The 20,316-nt window shown below is 45.3% G+C and overlaps 2 protein-coding genes and 1 pseudogene across 39 annotated transcripts in view; 1 reads left to right on the top strand and 2 right to left on the bottom strand.

Annotated features, from left to right (window-relative positions):
• Nucleotides 1-195: 195 nt before the first annotated feature.
• On the bottom strand, nt 196-13,940 carry SNX32 (sorting nexin 32). Of its 2 annotated transcripts, none has more exons than XM_077115683.1 (13): nt 13,526-13,940; nt 4,307-4,405; nt 3,892-3,978; nt 3,682-3,803; nt 3,350-3,473; nt 3,074-3,178; nt 2,805-2,910; nt 2,555-2,630; nt 2,255-2,294; nt 1,427-1,513; nt 1,180-1,339; nt 962-1,047; nt 196-640 (listed from the first exon to the last, which is right to left on the bottom strand). In XM_077115683.1, the coding sequence occupies exons 1-13, from the start codon at nt 13,559-13,561 to the stop codon at nt 587-589; spliced, it is 1,182 nt and encodes a 393-aa protein (XP_076971798.1). In that variant the 5' UTR covers nt 13,562-13,940; the 3' UTR covers nt 196-586. The 2 variants fall into 2 exon arrangements, with proteins under 2 accessions (XP_076971798.1, XP_076971797.1); XM_077115682.1 differs by having other exon boundaries at nt 197-640; nt 3,892-4,002.
• A 211-nt stretch (nt 13,941-14,151) lies between these two features.
• LOC143646594 (uncharacterized) overlaps nt 14,152-20,316 on the top strand; it is an 80,700-nt gene continuing 74,535 nt past the window's right edge. For 36 of the 37 annotated variants that reach the window (XR_013157539.1, XR_013157524.1, XR_013157515.1 and 33 more), the window contains exons 1-2: nt 14,152-16,485; nt 18,173-18,328. The gene's annotated coding sequence lies outside the window, so the exon portion shown is untranslated. The remainder of the gene's footprint in view (nt 16,486-18,172; nt 18,329-20,316) is intronic. The other variant, XR_013157545.1, reaches the window with a different exon arrangement.
• Nucleotides 18,359-20,316, bottom strand: part of LOC143646305 (LIM domain-binding protein 2-like) — a 64,516-nt pseudogene continuing 62,558 nt past the window's right edge.

Here is a 20,316-nt window from a genome sequence, read left to right on the forward strand (position 1 = left end):
TCCATTTTTACTGGGTGTGGAGGATTTGTCATTAGTTTTAAGACATCCGGGACACACTAGGGTTTGTGATGGCGGGGACAAACCTTGGAGATTCTCTGGGTTCCAAGTTCTCGGCCCTGTATCATCCCTTCAACCTGCTGGGATTCTGGGAGAAGGGGCTGTGAGGAGGCAGCGGTGTTCGCCAAGTGTGGGCTCTTGAGCTGTGGGAAGTAAGCACTCATGGCTCCTTAGTTACAAAGCCAGGCTCTTTATTTGTGAAGGAGAGGCTGGGGCTCCAGAATGGGTGAGGATTCCCATTCTACCCCCCTGGGGGGGCGGGGCTCTCCCGGGCTGGAGCTCTTGGCTTACCTGGGAGCAAGTGTAATACCCACACTGCCCTATCCTTCCTCTTCCAGGGCCTGGCACATTGGGATGGGGGGTGGGGGGTGGGTCGGCCTCACCCTGGGAGGGCATGGGGCAGGCTGGGGGCATAGCTGATGGCCTCTGGCAGGGAAAGAGGTAACTTGCTGAGGAGGAGGGAAATGGGTTCAGGGGCGCCCTTGTCACCCCAGGCCTGGGAGCAGGGTCCGCCTGGGCGCTGGCTGCTTTATGGCTCCCCCTTGAGGGCGACGAGGGTGTTGCGGAGCAGCTGGGTGCTGGCCTGCAGGAGAGGTTCTTGATGGCCCCGCCCAGAGTCTCCATCCTGATCCTGGAGTCAGGCCTGCTACCACCTCAGGTCACTCAGGCCCCCTCCCTCCCCACGTCCCTGCCCTCAGCAATAACTGCTGCCATTTATCGGGGGCTTATTCCCAGTGATGAAGGGAAGGGTCCTGGCCCGAGATGGGCAAACAGATGGCTCTGAGCCTCAGCTGGAGCTGCTTACAGGCTGCTGATCCTTTCCTCCAACACGACACCCTCGTGCTGGCAGATGCTAAGAACCTAGAGGCCTGGGGTTGGGGGGTGGGGAGGTTGGAGGGCTCACCTTGGCATGTTTGAGCTCTAGCTCTGCCAATTCAATGAGGTTCTTGCGGAAGGAAGAGACCCGGCGGGACTTGAAGTCCATGAGCTCTGGAGAGAAGGGAGAGGAATGGGGGCATCAGGGCAGGCAGCTGCTGCTGCTGCTGCTGCTGATGGTGGTGGGGGTGGGGTGGGGGTGGGGGTGGGGTGGGGTGGGGGTGGTTGCATGGCCACGGGGCTCACCCTGTTTGGCAGAGTCAGAGAGGCGCTTGAAGCGCTGGCAGCACAGCTGCTGGTGGCTCTCGGCGGGCTGCACCTCCCGGTTCCGAGTGCGTGCCTTGTCCAGCGCCTTGTTGGCATTCTCGTAATCAGCCAGCGCCCTCAGCCGCCGGTACAGCAGGTCCTGGGGCCGGCAGGGGCACAGGGGCGCTGCTGCCCTCAGCTCTGGCCGGCCCAGCCTAGTTCTGTCCTCCCACCCGCCGCCTCTCACCTTGGCCGCCTGTGAGTCTCGCATGTAGTATCTCAGCATGTCTGACAGCTTCAGGTCCTCATCAGAGGCCACCCGGCCCTCCAGCTTCTGGTGGAGAAGGTGGGGACTGGGGAGGGAGCTTTGCACAAAGGCAGCTGCGTGGAGAGGCACTTCTCTCGATTTACAGCCAGGAATAACTGGTACCCCTCTGTGTCAGCTCCTGATGTTCAGGGCAGCAAGCTAGACAAAACCTCAAGGAGGAGGTGGCCTCTTACAAGGATCTTGGGGTTGAGCAGGAGTTAGCCAGAGGGTTTGCACATGCGCAGGCCTAGTGTGTGTTCAGCGAGGGGCACTTGGGCAGAGCAGGGAAGGGAGGTAGTGGCTAGAACACGAGAGGCCTAGAATGAAGCTGATGGCTTTGGGCTTTGTGTCGTGGTCAGTTTCTGGAAGGGCAGGGGCACTGAAGGGTTTTGAGCGGACGAGAGATGCGGCCCAAAAGATGTTTTAGAAAGACAGGTACACTTCAGTGTTTTCTTGGAGAAGAGTTTGGGAAGTTTAGGTCTGGGTCAGGGCGCAGCCTACGAGAGGCACGTGGCATATCCTCTAAGTGCCTCTCTGAGCCCGGTTCTGCCCTCTCCACCCCTGCAGTCACTACACACACTTGACGCTGGACCTTTGTCTCCAGTCCACTTTTTTAAAAAAAATGTTAGTCTCAAATGTGAGCCCAGGGTGTCATGGAGTTCAAGTTATCACATCCTAACAAGATCCTGGAACTTCCTGCTCTCCCGGGACTCATTCTTTCCTGCAAAGGATCCCTGGGGAGGCCTCAGCACAGAAGGGGATACTCACCCTTAGTCTTTCAAAGAGTTCAGCCAATTTGAGGAAGCTCCTAGAGGGTGGTGGGGTGGAGGTTAGGGCAGGGGAATGAGGGGGTTGCTCAAAGCCTCCCTGCCCTTAGCCTCTCTTAAGGAGGGGGACAGGGCAGAGGCTTTCCCTTGGGGACATTTCCCCCTCCCTCTTCTCAGACCCCAGCAGGAGTGTCTGCACCTCCCCTGTTAGTAGCCTTCTCAAGAAGGGGCCCACATGGGCAGACACGGTGTTACAGGCATAGGGAGAGAGCAGAAGGGGCGAGAGGGAGCAGGTCCTCACGTTTTTAGCTGGTTGACTTCCTGTGTCCCCAGGCTGCTCAGTGCAGCCGAGATAGGAATATAATCATCTGCCAGGCCTGCTGGGGAACAAGCCTGCATCAGAGACCCTTGGTCCACACGGCAAGCCCCACCCTTGGTGTTCATGGCCAAGGAAGGACACTATGGCTTCTCCTGCTGTCTTCGCTCCCCCAGGGAATAGGATCACTGGGGAGGGGGCCAGAGGAATCCAGGACCCCTTGGGCCCTGCGTACACTTGTGGGAGCGCATGACACGGTCCGCCCGCAGGCAGGCATCTCGGATGTGGGTGTGATACTCCAGCAGGAAGGTCCTCTCCTGCTCAAAGAAGTCATCCACCTCCTAAGGGAGCCAGACAGGACCCCACTTAGGCTCGGGTCACCAGGAGCATGGCAGCCACGGGCACCTGGGGTGGGTACCAACTCCCTCCAACCAGGCCAGGTCCCACCTGTGCCCCCCGCCCACCCCCCGCCACCAGCCAGTCTGGCCTCAATCCAGGCCTCACCTTGAGCCCTGACATGCCAGTGATGAGGGCTTCATCTGCAGACTTCACGATATTCCTCAGAAATCCCCCAAGGAGCTCCTTCCGGTTCTTTCCTCGGACACTGAGCTGAGGCACACACGGGGAGGGGGTGATGCTGGGGGATGCCATTGGTGCCCCCCCAGCCCCAGTTCATGTGCCACGCCCAGCTGGAGCCCCTTCTCCAGCCCCGCTTTCCCCTCCCCCGGGGTCTCAGTCCCCGGCCCCTGTGGGTGACCCCAACATCTGGGTCCAGCTCACATCCTGGTCATATTCCAAAAAGACAAAGAAATTGTGGTCTTGTCGGAGGGTGGGGTGGGCAGCCAGGCGCTGCAGAAAGACTTCATGCATCGCAACTGTCTTCTTAAAGATGGCCAGGTACTCCCTACAGGGGGGCGGCAGGCAGTTTGAGGGTGCTGGCCCCCTCCCCCTCAGGGACCCCCTTCAGCCCCGGGATCAGGGCTCCGAGTCCCTCAAAATCAGGCTCCCGAAACCATGCAAAGGTGGTGTGTTGGGGGGACAAGTCGGGCGAAGAAGGCCAGGGGCTGTCTAGAGGGGGCTGGGGCAGGGGCCCCCCCACGGGTGGCACTCACGCCTCCAGCTCCTGCTTCACTTTGGCAAACTCCTCCCTGGTGACAGAGCCGTCCCCCTCACCCAGCTTCTGCAGCTTCTCCCTCGAAGCCTCAAAGTCGGGCCTCGGAGGGGGCGGGGGGATCTGCCAGAAGGAGGGAGCGGATCGTGGAGGCCTTTCGTGGCCGCTGAGAGCATTGCTCCCCGCCCCCCCGGCCCCCCCGGGGACTCACGATGAGGCCGGCATATTCCTCATTCTCCACATAGGTGTCGTGGAGCCAGATGAACTCCTCATGCTGCCTCACCACAGAGAACGCGGTCTGGACGAAGTGGGGGAGGCAGCTCTGGAAGCCGGGAAGCCTGTCTGTGGTCTCCCTTCCCTTCCCCAAGCCCCACACGCCCATCAAGCCTCCCGGGCACCCCACCTTTGGGGCTTCCGAACCCCACTTCCCAGGTGAGGACCGAGTTCACTCAGAGGGGTGGACAGGGATGGTTAGGGCTCAGGGTCCTAAGAGTAGACAAGATACCCCTGGGGGACGGGGACTAGGTTGAGGCTCCCTCTTGGCAATGGGGGGCCAGCTACTGGGGCTCCTGGGCCCCTGCAGGTGTCCATCCCGGCAGCCCCCTCACCCCCCTGTGCAGGCTCACCTTGGTTTGAACAGTGAATTTCACCTTATCCCGCTCGCTCACCGCGTCAGAGATCTCCACCTGTAAGGAGCTGTCTCCCTGCAGATCCACGGAGGAGGACTGTGGGGGGAAGGGAGCCCCAGCCATGACTGACCGGTGGTGCCCCTGGTCCCAGCCTCGCCGCAGAACCCCTGCCAAGCCCGCTTCAGGAGCGTCTGCAACGACCCAGGTAACAGGCTGCCCTGCTCAGGACTTTACAGTGGCCAAACGCTCTCCCATCCTCCAGCTTGTTCAACCCTCTGGGGCAGGCGGGCATCCCCCCATTTTACAGAGGTAGAAGCTGAGGCCACCAGAGAAGTGAAGTATCTCGTCCAAGGTCGCAGAGCTACAACATGGCAAGGCCAGATTGGGACCCTGTTTCTTGATTCCAAACCCCACCACTTTCTCAGCTTCTCGCCCACCAGCTCAAGTTCCCCTTCGCCAGCACTTCAAGTGAGTTGCATGAGAAGTTCCCAGCTCTTTTGGGAGCTTCCTGAAACCATTTCTTCCGTTACTTGTTGGTGCTTCATATTTCTTCAAGTGAAAAAGATTTGTGAGGCACCAGGCAACTTGTTCACTCTTGGATTAAGCCATTCAATGAGCATTTATTGAACACCTAGGGTGTACATACCATTTGTGCCAAGTGCTACAAATGAGAAGAGATGGGGCTTAGAAGCCACTCTACCTTCAAGCCTTGCCCTCCTTTCACACCAGAGGTCTCCCCACTCTCTCCTCTCACCAGCTCCTAGAGATGGGGCTGAGTGACACGTGGGTCCAGAAACATACACGGCTCCACCAAATAAGGAGTCTACAGCAGGGCTGGTGATCTCTTCTCCCCATTTTGGATTCCTGCAGCTGCTTCATTCACTCGCATGAGGGAACGGACCCTGAGGTCACCTCTCACACTTTTTATTTTTTAAATTGAAGTATAACTTGTATGCAGTGAAGTACATACATCTTAGATGTAAAACTCAATTAATTTGTACCTATCTAGGGAGACTTTCTTAATGGTTCGTCCTTTTAAGACCAATATATTAGTCTTTTGTGCCCAGTTGAAGAAAACTTTACCCATCCTGAGGTCATGGACATATCCGTATTGGGTTTTTTTCTAGAAGTTTTATAATGTTAGGTTTTACATTCAAGTTTATGGTCCATCTTCAACTCATTTTGTATATTCTGTGAGGTATGGATTGGGATTCACTTTTGCCACATAAATAGCCAGTTATTATTTCACCACTATTTATTGACACGACCCCCTCCCCCCCATTGAACTGCTTTGATGCACACCTTAGTCAAAAATCAATTGACCTCCTCTGGTTCTAGCCAGAGCAATTAGACAAGAAAAAGAAATACAAGGCATCAAAATTGAAAAGGAAGAAGTAAAACTATCACTGTTTGCAGACGATATGATACTATACGTTGAAAACCCGGAAAAATCCACAACAAAACTACTAGAGCTAATAAATGAGTACAGCAAAGTAGCAGGTTACAAGATCAACATTCAAAAATCTGTAGCATTTCTATACACGAGCAATGAACAAGTGGAGGGGGAATCAAGAAACGAATCCCATTTACAATTGCAACTAAAAGAATAAAATACCTAGGAATAAATTTAACTAAAGAGACAAAAAACCTATATAAAGAAAACTACAAAAAACTGCTAAAAGAAATCACAGAAGACCTAAATAGATGGAAGGGCATACCGTGTTCATGGATTGGAAGACTAAATATAGTTAAGATGTCAATCCTACCTAAATTGATTTACAGATTCAATGCAATACCAATCAAAATCCCAACAACTTATTTTTCAGAAATAGAAAAACCAATAAGCAAATTTATCTGGAAGGGCAGGGTGCCCCGAATTGCTAAAAACATCTTGAGGAAAAAAAACGAAGCTGGAGGTCTTGCACTGCCTGACTTTAAGGCATATTATGAAGCCACAGTGGTCAAAACAGCATGGTATTGGCATAAAGATAGATATATCGACCAATGGAATCGAATAGAGTGCTCAGATATAGACCCTCTCATCTATGGACATTTGATCTTTGATAAGGCAGTCAAGCCAACTCACCTGGGACAGAACAGTCTCTTCAATAAATGGTGCCTAGAGAACTGGATATCCATATGCAAAAGAATGAAAGAAGACCCGTATCTCACACCCTATACAAAAGTTAACTCAAAATGGATCAAAGATCTAAACATTAGGTCTAAGACCATAAAACAGTTAGAGGAAAATGTAGGGAGATATCTTATGAATCTTACAATTGGAGGCAGTTTTATGGACCTTAAATCTAAAGCAAGAGCACTGAAGAAGGAAATAAATAAATGGGAACTCCTCAAAATTAAACACTTTTGTGCATCAAAGAACTTCATCAAGAAAGTAGAAAGACAGCCTACACAATGGGAATCAATATTTGGAAACAACATATCAGATAAAGGTCTAGTATCCAGAATTTATAATGAGATTGTTCAACTCAACAACAAAAAGACAGCCAATCCAATTACAAAATGGGAAAAAGACTTGAATAGACACCTCTCAGAGGAGGAAATACAAATGGCCAAAAGGCACATGAAGAGATGCTCAATGTCCCTGGCCATTAGAGAAATGCAAATCAAAACCACAATGAGATATCATCTCACACCCACCAGAATGGCCATTATCAACAAAACAGAAAATGACAAGTGCTGGAGAGGATGCGGAGAAAGAGGCACACTTATCCACTGTTGGTGGGAATGTCAAATGGTGCAACCACTGTGGAAGGCAGTTTGGCGGTTCCTCAAAAAGCTGAATATAGAATTGCCATATGACCCAGCAATACCATTGCTGGGAATATACTCAAAGGACTTAAGGGCAAAAACTCAAACGGACATTTGCACACCAATGTTTATAGCAGCGTTATTTACAATTGCAAAGAGATGGAAACAGCCAAAATGTCCATCAACAGACGAGTGGCTAAACAAACTGTGGTATATACATACGATGGAATATTATGCAGCTTTAAGACAGGATAAACTTATGAAGCATGTAATAACATGGATGGACCTAGAGAACATTATGCTGAGTGAGTCTAGCCAAAAACTAAAAGACAAATACTGTATGGTCCCAATGATGTGAATCGACACTCGAGAATAAACTTGGAATATGTCACTGGTAACAGAGTTCAGCAGGAGTTAGAAACAGGCTAAGATAATGGGTAATTGGAGCTGATGGGATACAGACTGTGCAATAGGACTAGATACAAAAACTCAAAAATGGACAGCACAATAATACCTAATTGTAAAGTAATCATGTTAAAACACTGAATGAAGCTGCATCCGAGCTATAGGTTTTTGTTTTGTTTTGTTTTGTTTTGTTCTTACTATTATTACTTTTATTTTTTTTCTCTATATTAACATTCTATATCTTTTTTGGTTGTATTGCCAGTTCTTCTAAACCGATGCAAATGTACTAAGAAACGATGATCATGCATCTATGTGATGATGTTAAGAATTACTGATTGCATATGTAGAATGGTATGATTTCTAAAAAAAATGGACAGCACAATACTACCTAATTGTAATGTAATTATGTTAAAACACTGAATAAAAAAAAATAATAAAAATCAATTGACCTCCTCTGGCATGGACCCCAGGCTGAGCCTGGCCTCGGCACCGTGGGATCTACAATGCCGTTCTGACCACAGAGGGGAAAAGAAACGTGACAAAATAAGGCATCAGTGGCTGAGAGAGTTCAAATATACAAGCTTCAGCTAGATATTGCTATTTACCATGGTTTGCCAACCCCCAACCCAAGACTATTCCAGTCAACCCTAAAGAACACCTAGGGCTCTATCTGAGACTCTACAGAAGTTTCATGCTCGATGATTACTTTCCAGACCCCTACAATCTCCAGATGGGTTCCTAGGTCAGATAAGTCCTGAAACCCAGAGGGACCAGCCTCTCCAAGAACATCAACTAGTTCCATCCCCCTATCCCATATTGTCTACAGCCTTTCCAAGTGAAAAAGTTAGAATGGGCATAGCCCAAATACCCCTAAAGACTGGGAGAAGGATCAAAGGAGAGGAGGAGTTATAACAGAGAAGATAGGGTTTAACAAATGAATATCACTGCTGAATCATTATATTGATATTTCTTTTAATTTCCAGTGTCTTGGAGCGGCTAGAAGGAAAAACCTAAAACTGTGGAAATGTAACCCATACCAAACTCTGAAATCTGTCCTATAGCTACTTGTTACAATATACTTTGAAATGTATTGCTTTTTGTATATATGTTATATTTCACAATAAAAAATGTTAAAAAAAATCAATTGACCTCATAAGTGTAATCAATTCTGGACTCTATTCTATTTCATTGAAATCAACGTCTATCCTTACTACAATAGCACAAACTGTCTTGATTACTGTAATTTAATAGGCAACATGAAATCAGATAGTATAAGGCCTCCTATTTTGTTCTTTTTTATAATCATTTTGGCTTTTAAAAATCCTTTGTATTTCCACCTACATTTTAGAGTCAGCTTAATTTCCGTAAAAAAATTTGCTGAGATTTTGATTGAGATTGCATTGACTCTATAGATCATTTGGGAAGAATAGATATCTTTACAATATCAATTTCTAATCCATGAACCTGGAGTATCTTTCCAATTATTTAGGTATTCTTGAATTTTTCTTGGTAATGTTTTATAGTGTTCTGTGTAGAGGAATCACACATCTCTGGTTCGATTTACTCTTGGGTATTTTGCGATACTTCTATTTTTAATGTTATTTTTTTAAATTCTATTTTTTAATTGTTTATTGTTAGTATATAGAAACACAATTAGTTTTTATATATTTATCTTGTATCCAAGAACTATGTTAAATGTATTAACTTTAACAGTTTGTAGATTCTTTTGGATTTCCTACATATATGATCTATAACCTAAACTAATTGACAAAAAACTAGTTTTATTTATTCCCTTCCAAACCTTTATAACTTTTCTTTTTCTTGCCTTATTTCATTTTTTAGGACTTAAGTTTAGTGTAGACTAGAAGTGGTGATATGATAGTGGATATCTTTTTATTTGTTTCTGATCTCAGAAGGAATGTATTCACAATTTTACCCAGATGATGTTTTTAGATACCCTTTATCAGCTTAGGGAAGCTCCCTTCTATGCCTGGTTTGAGGAGTGTTGAATTTTATCAATTTTATCTTCCTTTATTGAAATAATCCTATGTTTTTTCTCTTATTCTGTTTATGTACTGAATTTCCTTGATTGATTTTCGTATGTTAAACCAACTTGCATTCCTGGAAGCATCTTTTAAATACACTGCTTATGCTATCCTCAAAACAAGTCGGTAACTGTGCCCTCTCTTTCTCTTCTTTAGGATAATTCGTAAAGGATGGCATTATTTCTCCTTTAATGATTAGGAGAATTCACCTGTGAAGCTATCTGTACTTAGAGATGTGTTTTGAAAAGTTGCTAATTATAGATTTAGTTCCTTTAATAGGTGTAGGACAACTCAGATTTACTTTTTTGTGTGTGTCAGTTTTAACAAACTTGCCCAGTTCATCCAAATTATTGAATTTATTGGCAATAACTTGTTCATATGTGCTCTTAGTTTTATTCCTGAAATTGGTACCCACACAGGACAGCTGTCCCTTTCTCCCTCGGTCTCCTTCTCTCTCTCTTTTTTATCAGTCTTGAGAGGGCTTTATTAATTGTATTAATGTTTTAAAAAACCTTTTTTTCATTATTGATTTTCTCTATCTGCCTGCTTACTTTCTAGTTATTGATTTCTGCCCTTATCTTTATTATTTCTTTCCTTATACTTTCTTGGGCTTTAATTTGGTCTTCTTTTACCAGATTCTTGAGATTGAAACTGAGCTCACTGATCACTGACTTTTCAACATTTCTTCCTTTCTAAAATATGCATTTAGAGGTATAGATTTCCCTCTGGATCTTGCTTTAGTTGCATCCCATGAATTCTGACATATCATGTTTTCATAATCATTTATTAAAAATATCTTCTCATTTCCATTATAATTTTGTCTTTGACTTACAGGTTGTTTTGAAGCATGTTGCTTAATTAACAAATATTTAGGAATCTGGTTATCTTTTTTTTATTTCTAGTTTTTTCTATTTCTATTTTTAATTCCACAGAGTTAGAGAACACACGCAATATGATTTCAGCCTTTTAAATTTTTTTGATACTTGCTTTGTAGTCTGGCATATGATGTATTTTGATAAATGTCTGGCATATGGTATATTTTGATAAATGTCTCAAGTGTACTTAAAAATAACGTTTTTATTATTATTATTTATTTTTTACATGGGCAGGCACCGGGAATCGAACCCTGGTCCTCGGGCTTGGCAGGCAAGCATTCTTACCTGCTGAGCCACCGTGGCCCGCCCCTTTTTTTTTTTAAGTGGCTCAGTGACAGAGTTCTCACCTGCCATACCGGAGACCCGGGTTTGTTTCCTGGTGCCTGCCCATGCAAAAATAAATAAATAAATAAATAAATAAATAAATAATGTGTTTTCTGCAGTCATTGGATATAGAGTCTACATAACTCGATTAGATCATATTGATTAACCATGCTATTAAATGTTCTAAATCCTTACTGATTTCATTTGGGGATCTGTTCTGTCAGTTATTGAGACAATTGTGTTAAATATCTTAGGGTAATTGTAGGCTTATCTATTTCTCCTTTCACTTCTATCATCTTTTACTTAGCATATTTGAAGCTATGTTATTGGGTGCATATAAACTCAGAACTGTTGCATCTTCTTGTTGAATTGACTTTTTATTATTACAAAATGTATTTATTCTAATAATACTTCTTGATTTAAAGTCTACTTTGCCTGAAATGTAGCCACAGAAGCTTTCTTTAGGTTAGTGTTTTCATGATGTGTATGTATCATCTTTTTATTTCAACTTTTTTTGTGTCCTTATATTTGAAGAGTGTCTGTTTTAACATAGCGTAGTTTATTTTAAAAAATCCAGTCTAATAATGTTTGTTTTTAAATGGAAATGTTTAGTCCATTCATATTATTGTAATTACTCATATAGTAGGCTATAAACAAGCCATCTTGTTCTTTGCTTTCTAGTTGTCCCATCTGTTTTTTTCCCCTTTATTCTCTTTCTTGCATTCTGCTGAATTAATAAAGTACTTTACATTATTATTTCATTTTTCTCTATTATATTTTTACTTACATATTCTTTTTAATTTCTCCACATTTAAAGGCAAATCTTAGAGAGGTCAATCCTTAACTTAGAGGCTAAATGCTAAGAGTGGACATTCAGAAAATGTGCACTTATAAAGACTGGAGTGCACCCGTCAATTTGATAGCTTAGTGCATTGTCAGAACACACAGCATCATATAATAGTAACAGTAATAATAATAATATAATAGTTAACAATATAACAGACACCACTCTAAATGTTTTACATGTTTCGTGTATATTAACTAATTTAATCGTGACCATGGGCATAGTTAAACATTGAAACGGATACTTTATGTTCTCTTAGCTCTTCTCACCCTTCCAAACTCCACTTGAACCCCACTTCTTGGCTTCTTCCACACCCCCAGGGCAGGCTCTGCATCTGACCAACGCCCTCTCCCACAACATATAAAATTCGGCTCATGGATGCAGAAGGTCCCCAAGTTCCTGCCTCTCTTCTGCTGCCTTGGCACCTCTGCTTTGACCTGCACTTGGTACCTGCTTGAGGAAGATGGGACCACAGCTGCTCCATTCTCATCCTCAGCCACAGCTCACCGTGCACATGCCCTCCAACCCCCAAAATGTTCACTTCTGCACGCCCAGTCCCTAACTGTCCCTGACACAAGGTAGATGCTCAATAAACATTTGTTGAATGAATGAAGTCGAGGGGAAAGAATGAAGAATGAATGGCCTTATGACTTATGATTATATGAACACAAATACACATGTGGTGCCGATCACAATCCCCCCACCTTGGGCAAGGAGGGGACACCGTCTTTTCTCAATCCCTAACATTTCCTGCTCTTCTTCTTCCCCATCAAGCCAGCATGAGTCGGTTCTGGGGAGAAATGACAGAGTCCCCTCCCACCTCTCAGGGCAAAGGCAAAATCCTCCTTCCCTTAGTGTCCTCCATACCCCATGCAGGTGCCACAGAGGCACCCCACTTCCTTGCTCAGGGCTTTTTTTTAAACAAACATAAACATTCTTACCATATGATCATTCCATTCTACATATATAATCAGTAATTCACGCTATCATTACATAGTTGCATATTCATCATCATGATCATTTCTTAGAACATTTGCATCAATTCAGAAAAAGAAAGAAAAAGGAAACAGAAAAAAATTCATACATACCATACCCCTCACCCCTACCTTTCAGTGCTCACTAGCATTTCAATCTACTAAATTTAACATTTGTTCCCCCTATTATTAATTTATTTTTAATCCATATGTTTTACTCATCTGTCAAAAAGGTAGATAAAAGGAGCATCAGACACAAGGTTTTCACAACCACACAGTCACATTATAAAAGCTGTATCATTAATCTATCATCTTCAAGAAACATGGCTACTGGAACACAGTTGTACATTTTCAGGCATTTCCCTCCAGCCCCTCTGTTGCCTTAACTAAAAAGGTGATGTCTGTTTAATGCATAAGAATAACCTTCAGGATAACCTCTCCACTCTATTTGAAATCTCTCAGCCACTGACACTTTATTTTGTCTCATTTCTATCTTTCCCCTTTCAGTGGAGAAGGTTTTCTCAATCCCTTGATGCTGAGTCTCAGCGCATTCTAGGATTTCTGTCCCACGTTGCCAGGAAGGTCCACGCCCCTGGGAGTCATATCCCACGTAGACAGGGGGCAGTGAGCTTGCTTGTCATATTGGCTGGAGAGAGAGGCCACATCTGAGCAACAAAAGAGATTTTCTTGGGGGTGACTCTTAGGCCTAATTTTAAGTAGGCTCAGTCTATCCTTTGCAACATTAAATTTCATACGAACAACCCCCAAGATTGGGGCTTAGCCTATTGCTTTGGTTGTCTCCATTCCTTGTGTTGCTCAGGGCTCTTATCTCTCTGTCTCCATCTCTCTCTCTCTCTCTCTCTCTCTCTCTCTCTCTCTCACACACACACACACACACACAGACACCACTCCATGATGGGCATTATGGGGTAATGGAGTGGTGTAAAGGTTAGGAGAGGGTTGCATCCTTTCTTTACCTTGGCCTCATTCCCAGCCTCCTGATTCTCCTCCATCACTCTCCCACTGGGCTGCGGCCCACCAGGATTCCGCTGCCCGCCGCTCCGCTCCCGCCGTTTCGTCCGCCCTAACTCGCCGCGAAGTCCCACTGAGTGGCGATCCTATCAGCTGATGGGGACACTCTCCCCCTCCCACCCCGGGAGTCACCTGGAGTCGGGGGTGGCTCCCACCCCGTTCCCCCGCAGGCGCGGCCTGTGACTGGGTGCAAGGTTTGCGGTGCGCGACGCCATTGGTTGCAACGACTGTCATTCCTGCGCCCAGGCCCCAGCTTTAAGGTGGACTACAGAACCGAGAGCGGGCCGGGAAGAGGCGACAGTGTAGGAGCAGCGGGGTCGGGGACCTTGGAGTCGCGGAGTTCGTGGGCCACATCACCTTCCCCCGCCTCCGCCTCCGCCCCCCCCCCACCCCACCTTCGGGCGCGCAGCCTCCCTGCGGCGCGCGCTCACGGCGCACTCCTGCGCGCCGCCGCGCCGGGCCCCCGCTTTCCAACGGCCTCGCGCGGCCCGCGCGTGCGCGCTGGCCCAGCCTCCCGGACTGCCGGCGGGGGGCCGGGCGGCGGGGCCAGGGGCCGAGGGTGGGAGGGGAGGGTGGGATGGGAGGGAGCGGGGCGGGGCGGTGGCGGCGGATTAGGGACGAGGGCAACGGGCAGCGTCTGTGGAGAGAGGGATTCCGTTAGGATTTCCGCCCCGGGGCATGAGGGAGCCGTGGGCGAAGGCGCACAGGAAGGCGAGGGGGCGCGACAAGGCCCGCGGCCAGGCCCGGACGCCCGGGCCGTCGCAGCCGCAGCCGCAGCCGGGCTGCAGGGGCACCCAGATGCCGCGCGAGAAAATGTGGGTGCCCTGGAACGGGCTTGTCGTGATCGGGAAGAGAGTGGAGCTTCTGGGTAGGATCGCCCAAAAGCCTAGGCTGTGGGTCGAAAAGCTAGAGTCAGTCTATTGGAGACCCGAAGCTGCCCAAAAGACCCAGTTGAAAGAGAAGTCTGGCCGGAGTCAGGAAACGATGGATGTGAAGCTACTGCAGAATGTAGCAAGTGCATTGCCTGTTTCGGCAGGCTTGGAGAAAGACACCCCGAGGGAGATTTGGGGAAAGCAAGAGGTGAACCGCAAAATAGGGGCTGAATCTGAGAGGTCAGGGACTGTGCCAGGGTCTAGGAGGGGGTCTGAGTTTGATGACAGGTTGAGGCCTACTCGGGAGAAGGTGGGGACCAGGGGAGAAGGAATGAGGTCCAGTGGAGAGAAGCTGGGGACGAGGGGAGAGAATCGGGGGTCCATTGGAGAGAAAATATCAAGTAGAGAGAAGCTGGGGACCAGAGGAGAGATGCAGGCGTCAATTGGAGAGAAAATATCAAGTAGAGAGAAGCTGGGGACCAGAGGAGAGATGCGGGGGTCCACAGGAGAGAAAATATCAAGTGGAGAAAAGCTGGGGGCCAGAGGAGAGATGCGGGGGTCCACTGGAGAGAAAATATCAAGTGGAGAGAAGCTGGGGACCAGAGGAGAGATGCGGGGGTCCATTGGAGAGAAAATATCAAGTGGAGAGAAGCTGGGGGCCAGAGGAGAGATGCGGGGGTCCATTGGAGAGAAAATATCAAGTGGAGAGAAGCTGGGGGCCAGAGGAGAGATGCGGGGGTCGATTGGAGAGAAAATATCAAGTGGAGAGAAGCTGGGGACTAGTGGAGAGGATTTGAGATCCAGAGGATACAAACCAGGATCTGGGACTGGGGAGGAGCATAAATTGAGTGCAGAGAAGCTGAGGTCAAGTGGAGAGAAGCTGGGAACCAAGGGAGAGAGACGGGGGTCCAGTGAGGAGAAGCTGAGATCTAGTAGAGAGAAACTGAGGTTGAGCAGAGAGAAGCTGGAATCCAGTGGAGAAAAGCTGATGTCTACTGAAGAGAATCTGGGGACCAGTGGAGAAGATTTGAGATCCACTGGAGACAAGCTGGGGTCAAGTGGAGAGAAGCTGAGATCCAGTGGAGAGAAGCTAGGGTCCAGTAGGGAGAGGATGGGTTCCAGTAGGGAGAAGCTGGGGACTAGTGGACAGAAGTTAAGGGGTTCAAGAATAGGGAGCATAAATGAAGAGGAAATCAAAGAAGGGATAGAAGTTACTGATGAGGAAAAAGTGATAGAAATTAATGATGAGGTGGAGACTTCCAAAAGGATGGGAAGGAGTGATGAAGATCTAGAAGGGGCTGCAGAAGGAGTGGAAGTTGAGGGGGATGGCTTGCAGGGAGTGAAGGATATTGCTGATGAGTCAGTTTCTGTGGAAGAGAAAGAAGTTATAGGTGAAGGTCCGAGTGAGTGAGGCAGATGAAGGACTGAAGCTGAAGAAGAAAAGAGAAGCAGATAGGGGAAGTATTGAAAATTAAAGAAAAGAAATTAGAGCTAAGTAGAGCATTATTTATCCTAAAGGGGTGAAGATGAGGGAGGAAAGGAGGTAATCTGAGCCCAAGGGAAGTGAGAGGTAGGGATGAAGAAGAAATGCTGGAGATGAAGGCAGAGACTAGGACCAAAGGAAATGAAGAAGAATGGAAGAGGGGAATGGAAACAGTTTTAGGAGAAAGAAAAGATTTGATAATGAGTTGGCATAATAATGAATACTGGTTACTTGGAGAAGAGCCGCAACTGAGGAGCTTGTAGGAAAACGTTTGAGAGGTGGACTTAGGATGGGCTGAAGGGTTTAGCTTACCACATGATTGGGGACATGAGATATAGGAGAATGCAGAGTGAGAAAGATGGAGAATTACAGTCAGGTAAAGGATAGATATTGGGGGTTATAAATGATGCAAGCTGACACGAGCAAAGACAATGTCTGAAAGAGGATCCTGAAGGAGAATGAGGGGCTCCAAAGTGACAAAAGCAAGAGGAAAAGAGATGAGAAAAAGAAGTGGGGGGAAAAAAAACAGAGGAAGCTAAATTCCATAATGGTGATTATGTTTCTTGGTTTTTAAAATTATTTTCTTCATTATTTCTGTTTCTATACTCTCCTCTGCCATGTAAACAACTTTACAGTCTCATGTGACAGGCCTCTCCCAGAGCCCTTTGTAACTGGACCAAGCTTATTCTCACTGATCTTCCCTCTAACTGACCCCCAAATTGTATCTAGAATAATTGCTGGGCTCCACTGTTTTAACCACTTCAACATAATAGCAGTTTCCTCTCCCACTCGGTACTTGGACTCTACTGTCTGTCTCTGAATTTGTATATTCTATTTCATATAAGTGGATTCATACATATTTGTCCCTTTGTGTCTGACTTATTTCATTGACATCACATAATGTCTTCAAGGTTCATCCATAAAGCAGCATATATCAGAACTTCATTCTTTTTTTTTTAACAGCTGAATAATATTCCATCATATGGCTAGAAGACATTTTGTTTATCCATTCACCTCCTGGTGGACTTTGGGTTGGTTCACCTTTTGGCTATTGTGTACAATACTGCTATGAAAATTGATGTACAAATATTGGTCTGAGTCCCTGGTTTCAATTCTTTTGAGCATATATCTAGAAGTGAGATTGATAGATCATATGGTATGATAATTCTATATTTAGTTTTCTGAGGAACCGTCAAACTGCTTTCCACGGTGGCTACATCAGTTTACATTTCCCCCAACAGTGTACTAAGGTTTCCATTTCTCCACATCCTCGTCAGCACTTGTCACTTTCTGTGCTTGTGTGTGTGTGTTTAAATAATTGCAATTCTAGTAAGTGTGAGGCGGTATCTTCTTGTAGTTTTGATTTGCATTTCTCTAAGGCTAATGTCATCAAGCATCTTTTCGTGTGCTTATTGGCCATCTGTATGTATTTTTTTTTTTTTTTTTGAGAAATGTCTATTCAAGTCCTTTGCCCATTTTTGTAGTGAACCATTTAGAATCCCTACTCATTTCTTTCTGTGCATGTTTTTCCAATATTTTCTTTGTGGTAAGACTCTTGTTTGGCTTGATACCAACTTAACTTCAATAACATGCATACGCTTTGTTCCTATTCCCCTGTGTCCCCCAAACTTTATGTATTATTTGTCACAAATTACTACTTATACAGTAAAATTCAAAGATTTGATTTATCATTACTTTTTGTGCATTTGCATTTTAAATGCTGTAGGAAGTAAAAAGTGGGGTTCAAACCAAAAATACAATAGTGCTGGCATTTATATTTATCCCTGTCATTACTGTTAACAGAGATCTTTATTTCTTCATGTAACTTTGATTTGTTGTCCTGTGTCCTTTCATATCAACATGAAGAAGTCTCTTTAACATTTCTTGTAGGGCTGATGTAGTGGTGACAAACTCCTTCGGTTTTTGTTTGTCTGGGAATGTCTTGATCTGTCCCTCATTTTTTTTTTTCGCATGGGCAGGCACCAGGAATTGAACCCAGGTCTCCAGTATGGTAGGCAAGAACTCTGCCTGCTGAGCCACCATGGCCTGCCCTGTCTCCCTCATTTTTGAAGGATGCTTTTGCCAGATAATAGAATTCTTGATTGGCAATTTTTTTTGCTTTCAACATTTAAATATATCATCCCGATGCCTTCTTGCCTCCATGGTTTTCTGTGAGAAATCAGCACTTAGTCTTATTGAGGCTCTCTTATATTTGATATGTTGCGTTTCTCTTGCAGCTTTCAAAATTTTATCTTTGGCATTCAATGGTTTGATTATCATATGTCTCAATATGGCTGTTCTGAGTAAGGTGAGGGGCTATGGAATCAGACAGCCTTCCACTGAACTGCAAGGGGTACAGCAGACCAAAGGATGACTTGGACAAGTCCAGCTTGGTGAGTAAGATGGAGTATTTATTGGGGGACTTACATGGGGTCCTCGTCCTGGGCAGTGGAAGGAGAGACATCAGTTCTGTGCTTGATGGTTCACACTAACCAGAAGAGAAGGCAGGTTTTCATAGTGGAAATGGACAAAGAAGGCATACAGCCAAGATAATGTGTGCATGTAATTGCTGACAAAGCTAACTCCTTTGTTTCTTTTTTTTTTTTTTTAACTTTTTAATTATATAATATAACATATATACAAAGCAAAGAAAGAAAAAAGCAATATTTCCCAAAGGACCCCTCAACAAGCAGTTACAGGACAGGTCCCAGAGTTTGTCATGGGCTACCATATGATCCTCTCAGATTTCTCCTTCTAGCTGATCCAGAATATAGAAGGCTAGAAGGCATAAATATTTTTTTATCATCCCAGTCAACTTTTTTTTTTTTTGAGAAAAAATAACATATATAGATGTATTAGTTAGGGTTCTCTAGAGAAACAGAATCAACAGGGAACACTCACAAATATAAAATTTATAAAAGTGTCTCACGTGACCACGGGAACGCAGAGTCCAAAATGCGCAGGGCAGGCTGTGAAATTGACCACTCCGATGGAGGGTCTGGACGAACTCCACAGGAGAGGCTCGCCAATCGAAACACAAAGAGAGCCAGTCTCTTCTGAATCCTCCTTAAGAGGCTTTCAGTGATTAGATTAACATCACTCATTGCAGAAGACACGCCCCTTTGGCTGATTACAAATGGAATCAGCTGTGGATGCAGCTGACATGATCATGATTTAATTCTATGAAATGTCCTCCTCGCAACAGACAGGCCAGCACTTGCCCAACCAGACAAACAGGTACCACCACTTGGCCAAGTTGACACATGATACCTGACCATGATATACAAAAAAGCAAATTTCAAAGCCCAGCATGACAATTACTTATAGAACAGATTTCAGAGTTTGACATATGTTACAATTCCATAATTTTAGGTTTTTACTTCTAGCTACTCTAAGATACTGGAGACTAAAAGAAATATCAATTTAATGATTCAGCGTTCATATTCATTTGTTAAATCCTATCTTGTCTATATAACTCAACATTACCTGTGATCTTTCTATCTCACTTTTTAGAATGGACTATTCCACCTTTTAGAATGGACTGTGACCATTCTAACTTTTTAAAATAAATTTTAAATTAATTTTTAAATTAAAAAATATATATGACAAGAAAGAAATACAAACATTCTTAAAATATCATTCCATTCTACATATATAATCAATAATTCACAGTATCATCATATAGTTGCATATTCATCATCATGATCATTTCTTAGAACATTTGCATCAATTCAGAAAAAAAAAAGACAACAGAAAAAATTCATACATACCATGTCCCTTACCCCTCCCTTTCATTGATCACTAGCATTTCAATCTAAGTTTATTTTAACATTTGTTCCCCCTATTATTTATTTTATTCTGTATGTTTTACTCGTCTGTTGATAAGGTAGGTAAAAGGAGCATCAGATAAGCTGAGCCCCCAGTCTTGGGGTTTGTTTATATGAAACTTAACCCCACAAAGGATAAGTCAAGTTTACTTAAAATTTGGGTCTAAGAGTCACCCCCAAGAGAGCCTCTTTTGTTGCTCGGATGTGGCCTCTCTCTCCAGCCAGCACAACGAGCAGTCTCACCACCCTACCCCTCTCTACGTGGGACATGACTCCCAGGGGTGTGGACCTTCCTGGCAACGTGGGACAGAGATCTTGGAATGAGCTGAGACTCAGCATCAAGGGATTGACAAAAACCCTAGAGTGAGCTGAGACTTGGCATCAGGGAATTGAGGGGACCCTCTTGACCAGAAGGGGGAGGAGTGAAGTGAGACAAAGTGTCAATGACTTTGTCACTTTGTCAGATGCCAAACAGAGTCGAGAGGTTATCCTGGAGGTTATTCTTACGCATTAAGCAGATATCACCTTGTTATTCAAGATGTAATGGAGAGGCT

Source organism: Tamandua tetradactyla, chromosome 9, assembly GCF_023851605.1.
Source record: "Tamandua tetradactyla isolate mTamTet1 chromosome 9, mTamTet1.pri, whole genome shotgun sequence".
NCBI classification, from domain to species: domain Eukaryota; kingdom Metazoa; phylum Chordata; class Mammalia; order Pilosa; family Myrmecophagidae; genus Tamandua; species Tamandua tetradactyla.